Genomic DNA, 21,203 nt, shown 5'->3' with positions numbered 1-21,203 from the left:
CTTTGCACTTTCAAATCAATGTATTTTACCTCTGTGTTTCCTTTGGTTATGGAGTCTAACCACCTCCATAGGCATCATCTTTTTCAATTTTGTCACACAGCACCCTCAGTGCAGTGACACATGGAGCCCTTTCAGGCTATCCCAAGGTTTAACTACCTTCTCTGGGATAAACTACTCTTTCCCAGAGTAAGTAAAGTGAAATTGACTTTACAAGTCTTTTAAATTCCTCGACCCAGCACACCCTATCTTACAATAGAGTGCTGGAGGGGTTACTTAGTATCCCCTATTTCTAGATACTTATGTAACCGTCAAATGTTACCCTTTCCTCTCAGAATAGCTGGTGGCAGTGGTTTTACAATGAACTACCATGATTTTTCCCCCGACCGCGAACTATTCGTAGCTCCGGTAACGTTAAATCGCAGGAGCCATGTTTTTCAAGATGGCGTCTGAGCCTCCTTTGTTAAAACAGGTCCCGGTCTTCTTTTTTCACCATTTCTTTGTGGAAAGGTCCTTCTATAGTTTTTCTCTGCGTGCCAAAAAAGGTTTGGTCTCTTTGTTCATTCGCCTTTGGGAGGCTTCAAGAGTGAAACCCGCCTCTGGTGCCCGAGTGTCTGGGGTGGTCAGGAAGTGAGGGAAGTGCCAGAAACTCCCTGTGCTTAGTCTCCCAGGAGACCCAAATGCACTCTGTGGTGATTGGCTCGCTGACTGTCCGGCAAGGACAGCCACCCTGCTGGGTGAGTGACAGCTAGGATGGAATAAATGAGAGAGAACTAAATAAAAGGCAAATCTCTTGACTTGGAAGGCAGAGTCGACCACTGGACGAAGGAACCGAAGAAGAGCTTGAAGAGGACAACTGCTGCAACTCCTGGACCGTTGGTTGGCCCGGTGAAGCCCTGCTGCAGGTCCGAATCGCCAAGTTTGCATCGACAGAGAAGCCCTGCAACGGTCGACTTCTCCCTTTGAATTGGTGTGACCAATCAACTCGAAAGTAAGCCACCTGGATACCCATCTCGGAGCTAGTTGAATTTCCTTTGAGTTGCTGCAGGAAACCTAAGGACCAGGGAGAGGGACACCAGCTTGTGTGTGTTACTTACAGCCACCGGAATTGAAGTTTGCCAGTTGCAAGCTTTTTTTGACCAGTTCAAGTGCAGTGCAGGAGTCCCCCGACATCCTCCCTCTTGTCCCCACGACTGAGGCACAGGAACAGCGAGATTTGCAGGAACAGAAGTCATCAGCTGCCTCTTTTTCTTCATCGTAAGGTATTGTGAAACAAGACTGAGAGTACTTACCTCTTGCAGTGAAACTGCTTGAAGCTTTTGCAACTCACAGGCCTAATCAGCTTGTGACCCAACATATGATTCTTCTTTTTACAAACTATTTCTTAGAACTTGTGCATACACCTTACTGTTTACTTACCTGAACTGTTTTATCCTATCCAAGACTTTAGCCCACTGACTTTGGCCTAGCCTATTGAATTGACTTGACTGTTCTGGTGAACTCCAAGTATTTGCATTGTCTAAGAATAACTGTAACCTTTCATGTTCTAATAATCTTTGCCTTTTACTCCTCTTGAAAAGTATTCTGAAATAGTATTGAAGTATATTTGTGTGTGATTATATAGTTGCCTCCTTCTAATGAATGTTTTATAACTGACAGATAAATAAATAAATAAGTATTTATCAAAGAAACCCTGAGTGTAAGAGTTTATTTGAACACCTAGGTTTGTAGACCTCTGTGTAACATCATTACAGCTCACGTTCCCCTCTTGAGATAAGTCCGACTGCTCAAACCCGCTACCAAAACTGTGTAGTACAGACTTATACCAAAGGTTGGTTTGCTTACACCTGTAGTCATAGTTGTGTGTAGTGTTCCCAGAGGGTACTGCATACAAACGTTGCCTAACAGTTATATAAGCCTTCTTCAGAAAGGGAGCAAAAGATGTAACACTTAAATATACTTCAAAACAAACTGTTAGTTCATCTAAATCAGAGGACACACATTGGGGATGGTACACAGACACTTCCTACACCCTTAGGTGACTTAAATTGCTAGGACACTGTGGACATTGATTTGTCTCTGGTACATTTAGAGCAATACTGAGCTAGGTGAAAAAGATAGAATAGAGGAATAAAACAAAGGTTAAAAAAGAACTCAGAAACAGGGAAGTACTTCTAAACGCCTTCCAAAGCACAAAGTCAGAGGTAAAGAGGAGTCTCTCAGGGAGCCAGGACAGCCAATGTTAGTTGCACAATGTCAAGGGAAGCTGAAGATCTTCTTTGCAGGTGGGTAAAAGTCTTGCACAATGTTTGTAGAAATGTTTGTAGGAAATAGAACACTTGAAGGGCCACAAGCCGGTAGGCATGTGAACGGCAAAGCTTTAGCAACTCTGCAAGGTAACCAAGACAGGTCTCAACTGAGAGCAAGTAAGGCTACACAACAAGAGGCAAGTTCTCCTACACTTTACAGTACCTCTGGTTAGAAGAAATGGTTCCAGCTGGCTTCTGTTCCTGTACAGCTCTGCAAATCCTTTTGTTCCTGAGCCTCAGTTGTGGGGACAAGAGGGAGGATGTCTGGGGACTCCTACTCTGCAATGGGACGGTCAGCGGCAGCAATGGGCAAACTTCAATTCAGCGGTCCTTCAGTGTTTCAGCTCCTCGCGTCTGACATCAAATAGCAACACTGCGGTTCTCGGATACCACTTCAGACTTTCCTTGCTTCTTGGGTCTAGCACTCTGTTGAGGTGGCTCAGGCTGGGTCAGTCCTGCAACAGGGAAGTCCGGGGGATCTTCCTAGCACTCGGGTCTGACTTAAAAGCAACGCACACAATCTGTTGTTCCTCTCCCTGGCTCTTCGGTTCCAGCAGCAACTGCAGTGGAAATATAACCAGCTTCGAGAGGATGTCCAGACCAGCTTACCTTGTAGTTGATTGGTCCCACCAACTTAAAGTCCTTGCAGGGTTTCTCTAGTCAAGGCGAATTCGGAGCTTCAGCACAGCAGCAGGGCTTCACCGGGCCAACCAACAGTCCAGGAGTTGCAGCAGGCATCTCTTGTAAGTGCTTCTTCGGATTCCTTAGTCCAGTGGTTGACTCTGCCTTCCAAGCCAAAAAGCCTCACCTTTTATGCAGGTTTCTCCCATTCATTCCAGCCTAGCTGTCAATCACACAGCAGGGTGGCTGTCCTCACCAGACAGCCAGCTGGACAATCACCTTTGGGTTCATTGCTGTAACCAAGGGGATTAAGCACAGGGAGTTTCGGGCACCTCCCTCCCTTCCTGCACCTGCCAGACATACTGGAGCCAGAGGCGGGCTTCACTCGTGAATCCTGCCAAAGACAAAATGAACAAAAGAGACCCAACCTGGTATGGTGCACAGAGTAAATCTCAAGATGGATTTCCAACAGAAAATGGTGAAAAAAGAAGACCCGGCCATTTTGACAAAATATGCACTGATGGGTGCCTTACAGTGGCTGCGAACGCAGCCTGTGGTAAAAGCACACAATGGTAGTAAAAAGTAAACCACTGCCACCAGCCATTAATTGTACAAAGGGTAACATAAAAAACGTTACATGAGAAACTAGACAAAGGGGATACTAAGTAACCCCTCCAGCACCCTATGGTAAGATAGTGTGTGCTGGGTCTAGAAAGTTACAAAATGTAAAAGTCAATGCGTCTATGGTAGATCAAAGTGCCATGCGCCTGTACAGAAGAATTATCATGTCAGACACCCTCCCCATCTTCAACATCATACGTGAGGAAAATGAAACCGGCAAATGCGAGGCCCTTAAAAACTGGGTCAAAGCCAGAAAGGATGACCTGGCAAAAATCGAATGCAGCGAAAAAGACCTGAAAGAAAATCCTGATTGAATTAAAAGAAAAACTGAAGACCTAGAATGGATTCTGACAATAGAGAAAGCAGGAGGGAACAAACTTCTAAAACACCTACCTCCAACATTCAATAAGGCGAAAAAACCACTGAAATACTGTGCCAAGTTTCCAGATAAGAAGCTGAGAAATTCGATCATGAGAGCAAGGTTAAACCTGTTGCCAACCAGAAAAATCATAACAATCGGAGGAGCTGGTGCCGAGAAGTGATGTCGATTATGTAAAAAGGAATTATCCATCGAGACTTTGAAGCACCTTGTGATAGAATGTCCGAACACGAATGAAAACAGAAACACATATCTCCCTTCGCTGGCTGAAAACCTGTGGATATTCCAAACAGATGAGTTATGGAATAGATTAATTTCTGGTGAGAACACCAGATGGACTCAAGCCTTGGCCAAACTGATAGAACTAGCGTTTGACCAGATCAACCAGCTACGGCCCGATGGTCGATCTGTACTAGATCAAGAAGCAGCGTAAATAAACATCACACTGTGATCCGTCAAGGAACTAGTCCACCGGCGAGTTAGAAGATCTGGCCAGCAAATAGAGGAGGCGTTCGAACGTCCCTTTCTGAACTGCTTCTGTAGATAGGGAAGGTCTTTGACAAAACTTAGTTGTTACTGCGTAAAGTTCAAATAAAAAAAGAAAAAAAATTCACTTCACTGCTCTTAGAAATAGTAGTTGCACCAAGAGAAGGTATTTAAACCTTTTGGAAATCTAAGAGACTTCCCTGTGCCACTGCACTGAAGGTGCTGCCTGACACCATGTAAAGATGATGTCTATGGAGTTTGTCAGACTCCAAAGTCAGAAGAAACACAGAGAATAAATCACATTAAAATTACACTATAGACCAGCAAAAGAGCTAGGGGTCTCTAAGGTAGAAGGGAATTAGCACATTTCTGGGAATTCTCCCTAACACAAGTCTTTTACTCTCCAAGAAGTGTCTCAGCTCCATAAACTTTGCTCCATTTGTCTTTGGCTGTCCTGGCTCTCTGCAGACTCTTCTAGTCCATTTGACATTGGTACTTAATGTCCCTCATAGGTGATACTTTGGTTTTAAACTAATATTGCTGGGAAAAGTTTTTTATCTAGACTTCATTGGAAAATGTAAAGTGCTCACATGCTCTGAGAGCATGTTTAACCTTTTTCCTTCCCTTAACCTTTCCTTTCTACAAACCTCAGAATCTACAAAGTGTACTAGTGATACATAAATGCCATTACTGTCCTAGTTAGTGAAGTCACCTCAGAGTGTATAACGTGTGTAAGAAGCATCTCTAAAGAGTATCTACTAGCTTTGTGTTGATTCTGAAAAAGTATATTGAAATGTATTTGATTGCTACCCATATTGCCCTTTTTAAAGAATGCTTATTTAAAACCTATTGTTAAATAAATAATTATTTATAACATAAACCTTGAGTATAAGTGTTACTTGGCTACTTGTATTTGTGGAATGCATTGCTCCAGCTCTACATCTCACATTTACCCCTCTTGAGATAATCCTGGCTGCTCAGTCACAGTACCAACCTATGCAGTACAGGCCTATACCAATAGGTGGGTTACCTAATACCAAGAAAACAAGTGCTGTGTAGTCTACCACAGGGTTACTACATCAATTCTTGCCTAACAACAAACCTATGGGGTTGCCTGTGTTCTTTCCGAAATCTTCATCGCCGGCTGAGAGTGCTTTGCATTCGCTGGATGTGGCTTGTGCTCTGAAGTTCTATGCGGCATGCACAAAGAGTTTCCGGAAGACGTCTCAACTATTCCTGAACTTTGGTTCTGGGAACCATGGGAAGGTCTTGTCCAAGGCTTCGATTTCCAGGTGGCTGTATGGCTTTATCACACGCTGTCACCGATTGGCAAACCAACCGCTGCCCGGCCGTCCGAGAGCCCTTTCCACCAGAGCTATCGCTGCAATGTCAGCATTCCAGTCTGGTGTGCCCCTGCTGGGCATCTGCAGAGCTGCTAAGTGGAGGTCCACGCACACCTTCACAAGATTCTACTGCGTCGACAGGGATTCCAGAGAGGAGTCCAGGGTCGGCCAAGCCGTGCTACGCAACCTGTTCGCTTGAAGATGACCCTGTTCGGGAGGTAAGGATGATTGCTTCTGTTGGGCCTTGCCACCTCCCGTGGTTGTGTAATGTTGTACTGCTATTTATTCTTTATTCATGAGCATGTGAATCCTTTCCAGAACCCATGCTGGAGAAGGAACAAGTTACTTAGCTGTATCTATTTTCTCCTGCATGGGTCTAGCATGACTTCACATGCGAACCCTCACGCTGTCCCCTCTGCAGCCCTTCTTGGTCACACTGCCACTTTATGTGCTTACCAAATATGAAGACGGCTGCCAGAGGAGGCGCATAGGGAGAGGGCAGTCATTGGCTGGGGGCAGTAGGATTGGTGATAGGCTCAGTGATTGGTTTATAGGATAAATACAGTTTGTAAGTGAAAGTTAAACTGTTTTTTCTTTTACTTGTGCGGTTGAATGAATGAGGTAAAAATGAGTACAGCAGTATCAAAGATGTAAGCACAATAGCAAACTACAAGGCAGTGTACTAACAACGGGCATACAGTTTGGAAAATCGGCCTTGGAAGGAAAAACACAGTGCAGCCAAATCACACATGGAGAAATTGCATTTACTTAGTTTCACAGGTTAAAAATAGCAAAATGGCTTGGAAAATGGGTTAAACAGACAAAATCGGAATGCGGTTTTGATGCTAATGAACAAAGGCATATCACAGGTATAATATGGAAATGAATGGGTAACTCTGAAGGGATGACAGTATGAGATTCTTAAATGGGAAGGAAAATCGGTTTTTAATCAGTTGCACAGGAAAAATCGGTTTGAAAAGGAAATGTCAAGTTTTACTGAGACTAGATTTTAGTGGCTAGAAAAGATAAACACCGCCTGTGAAAAAGGGTTAAGCTGCAGTTTCAACCCCTTCACACCGTGTGTCTCTTTATGTTGGAATTAATTAATTAATTCAAAATAATACTAAGGACTTACACAAGGACTGGAAAGAGTTGGAAAGAATGGCGCTAGCACTTGGAGACACTACAGATTTTCCTAAAAACAAGGTACACAGATGTTTTGGACAGTTTTAAGGATTTTTGCTTGGGCAGTTATAGTATCTCTATAGGATTGGACCTAATACAAGGTAACAAAGCAAGGGATGCAGTTTGTGGTTGCTGGGGAAAGGAAATACTCACAACAAGTACTTGAATGGGGTAGCTTGGACAGCGGACCGGGTTTCTAGACAGCGAGGCAAGGTCTGGTCACTGCACACATCGGCGTGGATCAGCTGCGCAAGCAGATAGCGGGACAAAAACCGGTCTGCTCACAGGATTCTCCCAAAAGGATACCACAGCTATTCCCCACTTTCTCCCTGAATTATTGGGATTTTTATGGGCTTTTTCTATATCAGTGGTTCTGCCTGAATAGGGTCAGCTAGCTCTCGTCTGGCAGTGGAATTTGGAATCTTGCAGGGTGAATCTGGAATGTCTGGATCTCTGGATGTGCAGGAGCTGGAAAAGTCAGAAGAAAGTCTGTCCAGAGTTCCCCATGCCTCCCCTTTATATAAGGTGCATGACATCACAGGATTTTACTATCGGACAGTACTAAGCTAGACCTACCTCTAAGAATCAGATAGGTCAGACTGTAATGTCACCTCCTCCCTGGAAGCAGATTGGAATGAAGGAGGGGGCTCAGTTGTATGGGGTGTGTCTTTATGAGGTACAGAGCCATCCCACAGTCACATTTGCCAAAAAACAGTTATGACACAGAAATTAACCTTTTTACAATTGTTGCGCTTTTGAAAATCACATAGGCAGATTCCATATTTGACACAGAGCATGGCATTCCAACTCCCAAGTTGGTACAATGTTGTTTAGTCCTTCTAATAATCTTTCACAATTTTTAGTGAGAACCGTCATATTAATGTGGGTCATATTTACATCCAACTTTCATAGCCGTTTCCTTTGTACTTTTCCCAGAAATGTCATTTTTCTTGCAATTTGCGTCCACAACCTGTCAGAAAGGTCTACATCGTCTTGTTTTAAAAGTGTAGAAGTTACAATCGTACTGTCAAAATTTCACATTACTACATTTTCAGGTTACAGAAATAAATGTTTTAACAAGAAATGTCCAAGTGGGCTGGCTTTACCCCCAAAGAGGTGTGATCTTCCAACCCTCCAAGCCAAATGTCTTTCTCTGGACCACTGGCACAGAGGTTGTCATGCCCACTTCTTTGATCCTGGCAGTTGCAGCTGAGGAGAGGTGTCGACAGGAATTCCACGTCAGTGACAGGGCTGCCCATTGTCTTTTGGCTTCAGGATGCCAAGCAGTCTTATGAGATTGTGAAATCCCCCACCTTGGCCCTTTCATATGCCCAAGGGGGCAGGTCCACTTGGGGGAAGGTGGTTCTGTTCCCAGAAAGTAAGGCCTTTTGAAGCCAGGGCCTGCAAAAACCTGTACTTCTGGGTTCACAGTAATTTTATTTACTTATTTATTTTTCTTTTTTTAGCCAGAAAGCAAGTCTTTTGGAATTGAATATCCTATATATGTTTTAAAGCAAACCCCATTACATTTCCATGCACGCACAGGGCTTTAGTTTAACATTTCACATTTTAAAAGGCATTTTCTTGTTTGTCAAAAGCACCATTTTACACGTGGGTTAATATTCATTAAATGTCCCTTTACAAAATGCGGTTTTCGCTCATATCTGTGTTCTGAGCATTTCCATGGCCCTAGTCAATTTCTACCACACAGGAGTCTGTCCAAGGCAAGGGTCCAATGAAACTGACATAAGCAACGAGAGAGAGAGCTTCTTGTGAAGGGTTTGTTTGTGTTATTATGTTGCAAAATGTAAAGCATTTTCCGTACGGCTTGGAGTTAAGTTCTCTGCTCTTTCACAGATTTTGCCTGATAAAACATGCCATTTTGTGAGGAATGCCGTCTTTGCTGGTGTACATAAATGTGTCTTACTGGAACCAAACTGGGTAATGTTGAAAGGGGCATCAGTGTGCAGTCATTTTAAATGCAAAACATTTTATTTTTCAGTAAGAAGCTTTGAGCTGGCAGCATAGCAGCGTTGCCTTTGAATTATTTTCTTTGGTGCACATAAGGAAAACACTGGCAGCCATTCTCGGGGTGTTCCAGGTACCATCTCGCCCCATATGTGCCCAGCAAATACAACGGAGCCATTATTTTTGTCACTGCAAAACGCAGTTTTGATGCAAGGGAATAGCGCTCAGCAGGGCCAGTGCAGCCATTCTGCTTGTAACTGCTGCAACTGCAGTTTGGTGATGTAGGGGAATTCTGCTGGGCTGATAAATGTACCCCACACCATGCTGGAGAACAAAAGTTACAGGCAAGTAACTTGTTTCTTACTTTTACTTGAACAAATTGGATTAGGTACTGGATCTCAATGATTTGTTGAAGGAACGTCAGGGACTGGAACCGTGGTATCCTATTGACCTGTGTCATCAGGCTACCATAGTCATAACTCATTTCAGAATCTTCTTGCACACCTGATCATAGGTCGTGTGGCAAGAGATATACTTTTGTCTGTTAATCTATTATCATTAATTGATATATACACTATTGTGATTTTTCATTGCAGATCAAAGTTGCAGTCTTAGCAGACCGGGACTGCGTCCGTGCCTACCAGCCACCCATTTCTTCCAGCAACTTCAATACCTTATCATTGAACATGAGAACTCATGATTCTGACAACCTTCTATTCTACCTCGGGAGCAGTACTAATGTAAGTTAGTAATGCTATTGTATGAAACATAAATGTGCTGGCTATCTTTCTGTTTTTTTAAATATTTGCATTCTATGAATTTAATGGACATTTTTTTAATCATGTAAATAAACTGGCAAGGAGACAGATTCTGAGACTATGATTTGTGTTTTCCTGTTTGCCCATGTTACAATCCATATTGGGTTTTGTGCATCCCTCTGTTCATCAGTGTGGACCCAGCCTAACCACCATTACTAGTGGCATAGATGCAGGGAAGAAGTCGAGGGCTATGGACAAATTCATGACAGCGGCTCCTCGTGACAATCCGGAACCCTCTACTACAGGGGTGCTCAACATATGGCCCGCAGGCCAAATGTGGCCTTTCATCCCACGAAATGCTGCCCGCCAATAGTGTTTACTTTTGTAATCAGATACGGTACACTTCAAGCAGTTGCCAGCATTTTATTACATAAGTAAACAGTTTGCTTGGGACCATTGCTGGGGCCAGACATTTGTGACAAGTCTGCACCTCTATTAGAGCGGCTGTTAACCTTATCTTTATCTCCATTATAATATATGCCCCCCACCCCCTTTTGCTTAGAGTGGAAAGCAGTCTGAGGCACCCCTGGGGGGACAATGGAAATAAAGATAAGGTTACTAGAGGCCAATTATCACGATGCAGCGAGTCAGCTGTCAGCCACTTGCTTACAAAGAAGGATTCATTGCTTCTCGGCAGGGAGCTGAATCATTGAATCCCGCAGTAAAAGTTAGCCGCATACATTTATTCTGTTTTCACATGTGTCAACAGGACTGCAACATCTCCCAGCTCTTATCCAAAAGTATCTTCCCCTTGGAGGGCCTTGACTCCCTTGTAAGGAGCGTCTTGTAAAAATCAGCATCCCGCATTTAACTCAAACACAAACATGAGGATACTTTGTTTTCCACTTCATTTTCCACCTCTCTTCCTCACCTCCCATGCTTAACAGCGCAAGCATACCCTTTTTCACTTCTTTCCCTACAGCGCCTGATAACGTTACCCCTCTTCTCACCTTCTGTGGACCAAAAAAAAGCACACTGAAGTGGAAGGAGATAACACAGTTATGTGTGTGTTAGCCAAAACCAGAAATGCCCCTTCAAATGGGCATATGCATGCATGTCCCGAGTGGTTGTCTGTTTTTGGAGCTCGATCACTGCACATTTCACAAGCAGGAGGGGCTAGGAGGAGAGGGCTCGGGTGGATGGTGGCTGTTGGGTAGGGGGTTTTACGACAGGAGGGGGGCATAGATAGAGAGTGTGTGTGTGAGTCAGTGCGAGAGAGAGAGAGAGAGCAATTGATTTCATGTTGCGTGGGGTTATTCTTGCTCCCAGGGATCAATTGCTGGGCACATTGCTGCCAGCCAGCATGTGAAACAAGCTTAGATTTGCATTCTACCATCTTGCCTCAGTCCATGTCATTTTCATACAGGGGAAAGATCGAGATGAAGAAAGACATACAAGAGAGTGAGTGAGTGGGTGGCAGATAGAAAGAGACAGAAATAGTAACATCTGTAGAGAGGAAGAGGTGAGAGACAGAGTGAGTGGGTGGCAGATAGAAAGAGACAGAAATAGTAACATCTGTAGAGAGGAAGAGGTGAGAGACAGAAAGAAAGAGTACAACAGAAATAGTAACAGGGAGAGAGAGACTGAAAGAGAGGATGAAAGGAAGAAATAGAAAGACAGAAAAAGAGGGACAGACATGTTAACATAGGGAGGGAGAAGGAAAGAGGAGAAGGGTAGAGAGGGAGAAAGAAAGACGGAGAAAGTAACTGGGAGAGAGAAGGGGATAGAAAGAAAAACAGAGAGAGTGACAGAAATAGTAACAGGGAGGGAGAGAGATGGAGAAAGAGAGGAGGAAGGAAAGAAATAGAAAGACAGAATAAGAGAGATAGAAATAGTAACATAGCGAGAGAGAGAGAGAGAGAGAGAGAGAGAGAAAGAAAGAGAAGGGGAGAGAGAATGAAGGACAGAAAGAGAGAGAAATAGCAACATAGGGAGAGAGGAATATGGGAGAGAAAGACAGAGAGAGCGACAGAAATAGTAATACTGGGAGAGAGAAGAGGGCAGGGATAGAAAGACAGAAAACAAGAGCGACAGAAACAGTAACACTGGAGAGAGAAAGACAGAAAAAGAGAGTGACATAAATAGTAATAGAGAGGGAAATAGGAAGATGTAAAGAAATAGAAAGACAGAAAAAGAGAGAGACAGAAATAGTAACAGAGCAAAAGAGTGGAAGAAGGGTAAGAAAGAAAGACAGAAAGAGAGTGAGAAAGAGAGAGACACAGAGATAGACAGGGAGTCCTGATCTTTTTCGTCACAATACTTTCTCTCTGAGGCCCCCGTCTTCATGACCAGGACGCTTTTTGTATTTTCTTTTCCTTGCTATGCCCCCTGCTCATGCCGTGCGATTCCCCTACCGCTGCTCCATCCCACACATTAGTAGTCTAGCCCACTGTACGCCGCTTCAAAGGTACATTCAGCCCTCTGCGAAAAGCAGTTGTGCACCCCTGCTCTATCTCACATCTGGGACAAACAAGTCCAACCATGAGTCCACCCCCTGACCTAACTCACATGAAGGACGCCATGGCAAAAAGGATTTGCGGCTGTTCATGAGAAAATTGACAATATCGCGGCCAATGTTGCATCCATGAGATCACACCTCGCTAAGGAAGCTGTACGTATCACTGAGGCTGAAACAAGGATCGGGTATGACGGAAGATACAGTTCAAGGCTTCCACAACACAGTGGTGATTTTGGTGAAAGACATGAAAGCTGTAAAAGCCAAATGTGATTACTTAAAATCACGCTCTAGGAGAAATTACATCAGAATTGTTGGGGTCCCTGAGGATGCACTACCTGGAAGCATGGACCATGCAATTGAAAACCTACTTAAGGACCTATTGGATGGCCCAGTGCTTTCACCTTTCTTTGCGCTGGAGCGGGCCCACCAGGCACTTGGACCCAAACCAAAACGAGGCGACTTTCCCAAGACCCATCATTGCGAAGATACTGAGTTTCCGGGACAGAGATCTGCTCCTCTGTCTCAGTGCAGCATGAAAGACGCCAGCTCATTGGAGTCAAGAAATTACTTTTGTTGCAAAATGTATTTTTTTACAGTCCCTGATGAGGCGGTTCAATTCATCGAGGCTCAAATACAGATCCCAGATAACCAAGAAATCGATGAGGACACCTCTCCACCAAAATGAAGGAGCTCTATAGGTCGCACCATCAGCTCTCCTCACTTTTGTGACAAGCACATAGTACCTGAGAAGTAATTTACCGCCACTACAGATATATCTGACTTTACCGGTCCTACAATGACCACGTGGAATGGGCCATAGCAGCAACAGCTAACCCTGAATCAGCTGCTAAATTAATGTTGTGTTTTGATACCAGAAATAGGCCATGTTGGGTTAGGCCACAGGGACCAGGGGTGTGGACGGGGGACTTACACTGCTAGGTTGGGGAGGGTTGTGACGGTGGGGGGAGGGAGGCTGCAGGTTGGAGAGGATGAGGGGGGTGCGGTCTGGTATTATAAAGGATCAGGATGTACAGTTCTGCAGCATTTGCACACTTCAGGTGATTTGGGGAGTGGAAATACTTAAAATACTGGCAATGGAGTGCTCAGGAAACATGTTCTTAAGTTGCACAGAATTCTGGAGTATTGGTAAACACAGTACATTATGTAATAACATATAAGTTATGGTACAACAGTTGAGAATAATGAGCTGGAATGTCTATGGTCTGGAGAACTGATAGGGCGAATTCTCATTTAGGTGCTAATTCCCTTCAACCTTAAAGACCCCCAGCTTTTTTGCTGGACTTTAGAACTTTTTAATTTTAACCCCGAGTGAGTAAGCCCTTTTTCTCGCTCGTGTTTTTTGATCTGATTTGGATTTTATATTTCCTTTGTTTTTGGAGTCTGACAAACTCCATAGGCATCTACTTTTTGTATGGCGACACACAGCACCTTCAATGCAGTGTCACAGAGAAAACCTTTAGATTTCTCTTAAGGTTTAAATACCTTTTCTTGTGAGAACTACTGTTCCCAAGAAGAGTAAAGTGAAATTGACTTTACTTACCTTTTCTCTTTGTAGGTCCAGCACACCCCATCTTATGTGGAGTGCTGGGGGGTTACTTAGTAGCCCCTTTTCCTACTTACTCATGTAACATTTTTTTTGTTACCCTCACTATTTAAATGGCTGGTGGCAGTGATTTAATTTTCCTACCATTGTGCCTTTCTATCGTAGGCTGAATCCTCAGCTGGAATATAGCACCCATGGGTGACAATTGTGTCAAAATGGCCCGGGTCTTCTTTTTTCACCATTTTCTGTTTGTGAGGTCTTTCTTTGGTTTTACTCTGTATGCCAAACCAGGATTGACCCCCTTTGTTTGTTTTGTCTTTGGCGGGCTTCAGTGCTGAAAACCTGCCTCTGGCTCCAGTGTGTCTGCAAGGGCAGGAAGTGAGGGAGGTGCCCCAAACTCCCCTATCCTCTGTCTCCATGGAATCCTGAATGCACCCAGTCCTGATTGGCTGGCTGTCCCTGCTTTGTGAGTGACAGCTGGGCTCTGCATGGATGGGAGAAACCTGCTAAAAGGCGAGGGTTTTGGGACTGAAGACAGAGTCAACCACTGGGAAGGACACCTCGAGGAAGAAACCGTGAACAAAGCTTGCTGCATCCTCCTGGACCATTGAACTGCCCAGTGAAGCTCTGCTGCTGTGCTGAAACTCTTTTTCTAATCGATAAGAGAAGCTCCGGAAGGGATGACTTCTTCCCTTGGGTTAGTGGGGCCAACTAACCAAAGACTAACTTTGCTGGAAGACCTTCCCCAACTAGCTGTACTTCTTTGCTGCTGCAGGAACCGAGTGCCAAGGGTCGATACATCTGTAGTCGAGTGCAACATCTGTAAGCTGGCCAAAAACTCCAGGAGTCTCCCCAGGACCCTCAAGAAGCAGGACGACCCGAGCTTCAGTCAGCTCACCAGAGTGCAGAACCCAAGAAGCGAAGGAAGTCCACAAGGTATCAGAGAACCGCAGTGGTGCTATTTGCGAGTAGCTGAAACCGCGAAGTGCTGCTGATCTGAACTTTGTCCATTGCTGCCGCTGACCTTCGAATCATAGTGCAGGAGTCCCCAGATGTCCTCCCTCTTGTCCCCACGACTGAGGCCCAGGAACAACAGGATCTGCCATACTATAACAGAAACAGAAGCCAGCTGGAACCAATCTCTTCAGACCTAAGGTACTGTAAACTAAGGGGTACTTACCTCTTGTTGTGTAGCTTGCTAGCTCTCAGTTGAAATTTGCATTTGCTGCCTTTTGCAGAGTTGCTTGCAGCTTTGCCCTTCACAAGACTTCCAGCTTGTGGCCCAACAGTGATTTCTTTTTCAACAAAAACTCTCTATAATATTGTGCAACACTTTTTACTTACCTTCAAGAAGATCTTCAACTCCCCTAGACTTTTCTCAATTGACATTGGCTGTCCTGGCTCCCTGATAGACTCTTCTAACCTCTGACTTTGTGTTTAATCTGTCCCTCCAAAAAGTCATACATTCTTTACTTGTATCGCTGGGAAAGGGTTAATCTACATTGCATTGGGGGGTTCAAAAGTGCTTACCTGTTTGAGTAACTTGTTAACCATTGTTTCCTTCGCTAACCTTTTCCTTTTGACACCAAACTCAGTATTGCTCTAAATGTACCAGTGATCTATCAATGTCCACAGTGTCCTAGTTATTGAAGTTCCCTCAGGGTGTAGGAAGTGAAACTGAGAGTGTGTATTTTGAAGTATATTTAAGTGTTATATATGTGCTCCTTTCTAAAGAAGGCTTATTTGAAAACTGACTGTTAAATTAATAAATAATCATTTTACTAAGAAACCTTGAGTATAAGTGTTATTTGAATACATGTTACTGTGAATCTCTATGTTATAACCCTGCAGCTCACATTGACCCCTCTTGAGATAAGCCTGGCTGCTCAGTCACACTACCAACTTATGTAGTACAGGCCTATATCAAAGGGTGGGTTAACTATTACCAAGAGGACAAGGCTGGTGTAGTCTCCCACAGGGTTACTACATACAATCCTGCCTAACAGTTGGTCAGAGCTGCCAAGTTTTGGAATACTCTCCCTCTTCCCATGATGCAGGAGCAGAATTTTTGAACCTTTAAAAAATCCTTGAAAACCAGGTTATTTAAGTAAATTCACCCTTCGTTGCAGTCTTCTATGGCATTGTCCTTTGCTATCTGTTCGTCTGTTTGTGTCTGTGTCACGCCCTGATGCCTGCGGGTTGTTGGCACGTTATAAATACATAAATAAATATTGTTGTGTGCGTAAGGCAACAGCTCCCTCTAGCAGTGATAACCGGCAAAGCGGGCAGGACGGCTTTGGACAAACATAAATCTGACCTTTTATTATATAGTATGATAGTAGTTGTATGTGGTCTACTTTTGTAGAGAGAATCCCATGGTTGTGGAACACCTTTTCTTTAAATTCTAAGTCGCGTTGTTGTGAAATTATGTGAAAAATGTTTTCAAATGTTTTTCAAAAGTTTTTAAATGTTTCTGTCTTTTGGCAGAGGAAGCATATTGTGCAATCGGGAAGGGAATATAAATATAGACTAGAAAGCATAACAAAAAAAATAAACAGATGCTTCTTCTACGGTGACCATGGTGGCAATGACAAAGAGGGTGTGTTTCAGAAGTGTGACTATTTGTCAGATAAAGTCTATTGTATCTGTCATTTAATAAGTTTTGTAAAACATTTTCAGATGGACTTCCTGGCACTAGAAATGAGGCGGGGCCTAGTCTCCTTCCTTTGGGATTTGGGATCCGGAGCCACAAAGCTGGAGTATTCCAATTTTCAACTAAAAAATAACACCTGGTACAGAATACATGCAACCAGGTATACCTTACGTAATTTGTGAAAATGCCATTGCACGTGTGTATTTGCAAGTCATATGTATGCAATTGAAATGATAAGTGCTTGGTAACTCCTGAATAACTTCCATGTGTGCAACCTTTGAGTTTATACTTCAGCCCAAAAATTCTGTCATCTTTGATATGCTACAGTCCATTTTTAAACTCTCTTTAAAATGGATGTTTACATTGTTTTCTTTCATAAGTCTAATGATATTTAGCACAGTTATAGGCAATATTGTGAGGCGCTGATGTCCCCAGGGAGCTGTCCGGAGTTGCTTGCTGAAAGGGATGCATGTCAGGTGAAATGCCTTTTAAAGCATGCCTCAGAAACTGCCTCAGTATTTGTGAGCAGCTGCCTTATCTAGGGTGGAGAGTGACAGGGATTTGAGCTCTCCCACTGGCACATGGCATCCATTGCCTACCTCATGATTGGTTGCAAGCCTTCTCTGCCGTTTTGTGTCATTTGGGATAGGATAGGCAGTGAAGGAGTGTTAGGAGGAATTTTCAGAACCAGCTCGGGTATGGTCTCCTGACAGGCCAACTTAGTGGATCTTCAAGGGCTTTTTACACTTTGGCCTAACCAAACTACCTGGGTAGATGTTAGGGTAGAGTATCTTTTTGGGGTTCTTCTGTCACATTGTATGGGACCCCTACACTTTTAGCTTTTTCCTATTAGTCACTTTGACCTTATTTTGGAGGTGTGAGGGACGTCTACTGAAGTTCTCCTGCCACTGAAACTCTTTCCTCTAGTGTTGTATGGTAGCCCATATGGCTCTGGGAACAGTAATTCTTTTTAGGAACCTAATTATAGCCCGAAAGGGATAATGCTCATTGTTGGTTTGGGTCATCCCTTCTTTTGAGTTTTACTTTTCTGTTATTGTTTGTTCTTTTATTGTTGTAAAATGGCAGCTGTGACCACATGGGCTCACCCTGAGGAGAGCCCTGCACCGTTTGTTTTTGGTTTGGACCGGTTTAAACTGGCCTTCTGTTCCAGAGAGACCCAATATAGAAACTATGTCTCTTGCTCTGATTTCCCTTTTTGACTACTGGTTGTCCTTCCTGAGCTGTTGCTTGTTGTTAGGGAGAGTTATCAGTTGTATGCTTAATCCCCTCTCCTAGTGAGACCACCAGCACATTTTGCTGGACTTCTGGATTCCTTTTTCTTTTTCTCCTGAATGAGGGGAGCCTTTTTCACCTCATTCATTCTTATTGGCTCTAACCATGGGAACTCTGTTCCTTATGTTTTGCCTTATTTCATGGAGTATCGCTTTCCTCCACATCTCTTAAAGGCATCTGTGTTTCACTTTTGCAGAACACAGCACACACTGTGTGTAGTGTTGCTGGGGACCCTTTTTGGTTCTCCTTTGATATTCTTTCATGTTACGTAAGGACTACTGTTCTTAAGGAAAGAGGACTACTTTGCATCCTTCCTAAAACTTTAACCTATGAGAGATTAGCACAACCCACCGTATGTGCAGTGGTCGAAGTGTACGAAAATAAATAGTGGAACTATGTCCCATGCTGGCCTGCCTCTGCTCTCCACAACCCCCATCCATCCACCACCTCCCACACACAATTCAAACCCCCAAACAAGCACACCTGCTATTTAAAGGAACGTTCAGTGCAGTGCACTGAGGTGCAAGCTTCAACTTCTTCCTACACTTTTATTTTAAAACGAAACCATTCCAGAACGGTTTTAAAAAAAAAAAAGTATAGGAACAGTGAAACTTAAAAATAAAATGTATTGGAGCACCGCTTCCGACCGCTCCCGCCCACTTCGACCTCTGCTTATGTGGAGTGCTTAGGGGATACCTAGTATCCCCCCTTACCTCTGCTCCTGTAATGTTTTGGTTACAGTGATAACCCTGTAGTTATGGCTGGTGGCAGTGGATGTGTTCTGACAACTTTTGTGCACTTATCCACTGCAGGCTGTATCCACAGCACCGGTAATGCACAAAAGGGTCACCTATGTTCCAACATGGTGGTTCCTTTCTTTTTTCACCATTTTGTCTGTGTGTATCCTTTGTTAGTACTTATTCTACCATTCTAGGAGGGGGAGGTCTGAATGTGAGTTTTGCCTTTGGCGGGAGCCCTTTGTGTGTCCACCTAGCCTCCAGTTTGTCTTTGAGGACAGGAAGCAGGGGAGGAGTTTGACACTCCCCTCTCTTTTGTCTGCTAATGTGCCTGAATGGAACCAGTTCCCACTGGGGGGCTGGCTTTCCTGATTGGACAGCCACCCACCCCTTTCTTTAAACTCCAGTGAGTGTTTACAGACGAATTAATGGGAAATCCAAATAAAAGGTGAGGTTCCTGAGGCAGAAGGCAAGTCGACCACTGGAACAGAAGATCTGAAGCAGAAGACGTCCAGGGACGTCAAGTCTTTTCACCCTCAGCTCCAATGGAAGGTGGTGCGGGTTCCACGGACCACACCACCACCATGTTTTACATCAGGAAGCAGGACAGGACGTGTTCACCCGCTCTTTCCCTGGAGGCCCAGAATCTGTGGCGCTGGGTCATTGTTCAATGCATGTTTCTCATCCCATTTCACCTGGCAGGCATCCAGAAAACCATTGCTGACTCTCACATCAGGGAGCTGCGGTCCTACCATGAATGGGAGCTTCAACAAGCGCAAGTGTCTCGTTTTTTTAACAACTGGGGTCTCCCTCAAATCGACCTCTTTGCGACAGCTACCAAAGACTAGTGTCAAACATTTCCAGCAGGTATCCTCAGCCAAGGAGTCTGGGAGACCCCTTCTCATTCCCTTGTAAGGGCTTCTTTCTGTACGCCTTTCTGCCAATTCTGCTGTTCCTATGTGTGATCAACACACTCAGACATTGCCACTGCAAGATGATCCTCATTTTACCAGCATGGTCCACGCAGATCTGGTACTCAGATCTTCCCCCTCTGTCGGTGGCACCAGCCATCAAACTGCATCCACTTCCAGACCTCCTCTCCAAAGAAGGAGGGTAAATCCATCACCACAATCCAGCGTGTCTGAACCTCATGGCCTGGCTGCTGCAGCGCTAGAGTTTGGAAACTACTCACTGCCTTTGGAATTTATGAAAATTCGGGCCAAAGCCAGGGCCCCCACTACACTTGCTTGTTATAAACACAAGTGGAAGCACTTTATGGTGTGGTGACGGCCAGGGAAGATTTCTCCTCTGCGCTTGACCGCTATGCAGCTTCTCCCTTACCTGCTCTCATTGGCCAAGTCTGGCCCTGCCCATACATCTATCAAAGTATATCAGGCTTCCATTTGCCGGTACAACCAGGCTCCAGGCAAGCTCTCCGTGGGGTCGCACAGGATTGTAAAGGAGTTCCCCAAGAGCCTCTTCAGAACATTTCCTCCAGTGAAGTCTCCTGCGCCTGCATGGGAAATAAATGTGCTACTGTCAAAACTGATGGGTCCCCCATTTGGACCTATGCATTGAGCCTCTTTGAAGTTTCTGTCGTGGAAAACCGCCTTCCTGCTGGAGATCACTTTGACCAAACGGGTCGGTGAACTGCAGGCTCTCTCCTCTAAACATCCATATTTGTTGTCCGACCCCGCTAAAGTGGTTCTGCAAACTTGCCCTTCTTTCATGCCAAAGGTGCCATCTGACCTACATCTGAACCAGCCTTTGGTTCTGCCAGTTTTCTTTGCAAATCATTCTTTGCCTGCTAAAAGGTCACTGCGTTCGCTGGACCTTGCGCATGCTCTGAAGTTCAATGTTGCACGCACAAGTGACTTTCTTAAAACGTCTCTACTTTTTGTCAGTTTTGATCCTATGGGACATGGGAAGACCCTGTCTAGGGCTACCATCTCCAGGTGGATCTACTGCTGTATCATGTATTGCCATCTTCTGGCCAACAGACTGCTTCCAGGCCCGGCCGAGCGCTTACTCAACCAAATCTATCGCAACGACCGCAGCATTTCTCTCTGGTGTTCCCCTTCTCGACATCTGCAGGGCTGCTACGTGAAGGTCTACCCACACCTTCACAAGATTCTACTGTGTCAACAGGGAGTCAAGGGAGGAGTCCCGGGATGGCCAGGCAGTGCTGCACAACTTGTTTGTTTGAGGTGAGTCTGTTCCAGGGGTAAGTGTATTGCTTCTGTGAGCCTTGCCACCTCCCGTGGTTGTATATATGTACTGCTGTGTAATTGTATTCATGAGCATGTGAATCCATGCATGACCCCATGCTGGAGAAGGAACAAATTACTTACGTGTAACTTTGGTTCCCCAGCATGGGTCTTGAATGGATTCACATGTGAACCCTCCCTCCTTCCCGTCTCTGGTTCTTCTGGGTTAATGCTGCCACCTTATGTGTGCGACCAAATTTGAAGATGGCCACCGGGGGGGAGTTTAGGAGGATGAGTGTCATTGGCTGGGGCAGTATGGCCCTAGGTGACTTTAATAGGCTATAGAAGCCACAACCAGTTTTTTTAGCTTAAAGCTAAACTGCTTTAATTTTACAGAGGAGTCCCAGCCTGATGGTGGTGACTATTCATTAGCATGTGAATTCATGAAAGACCCATGCTGGAGATCAAGAGTTACAGGTAAGTAACTTGTTCCATACCCTTCTCATGGTGTTGGGAGATTCCTCCCTAGCTGGGGTTATCTTTCAGACTAGTAGCTGGGGGTGG

At 44.5% G+C, this 21,203-nt stretch overlaps 1 protein-coding gene across 2 annotated transcripts in view; it reads left to right on the top strand.

The window, feature by feature from the left end:
* The window catches only part of LAMA1 (laminin subunit alpha 1), a 679,286-nt gene that overhangs the window by 506,422 nt on the left and 151,661 nt on the right, over window positions 1-21,203 (top strand). For both annotated transcript variants that reach the window (XM_069620697.1, XM_069620696.1), the window contains exons 45-46: window positions 9,506-9,649; window positions 16,429-16,562. In XM_069620697.1, coding sequence (XP_069476798.1) covers window positions 9,506-9,649; window positions 16,429-16,562 — 278 coding nt within the window. The remainder of the gene's footprint in view (window positions 1-9,505; window positions 9,650-16,428; window positions 16,563-21,203) is intronic.

This window comes from Ambystoma mexicanum, chromosome 5q (assembly GCF_040938575.1).
Source record: "Ambystoma mexicanum isolate Mex_15411 chromosome 5q, UKY_AmexF1_1, whole genome shotgun sequence".
NCBI classification, from domain to species: Eukaryota; Metazoa; Chordata; class Amphibia; order Caudata; family Ambystomatidae; genus Ambystoma; species Ambystoma mexicanum.
Note: the sequence above shows the minus strand (reverse complement) of the source record. Positions and strands in the feature narration are given on the sequence as shown.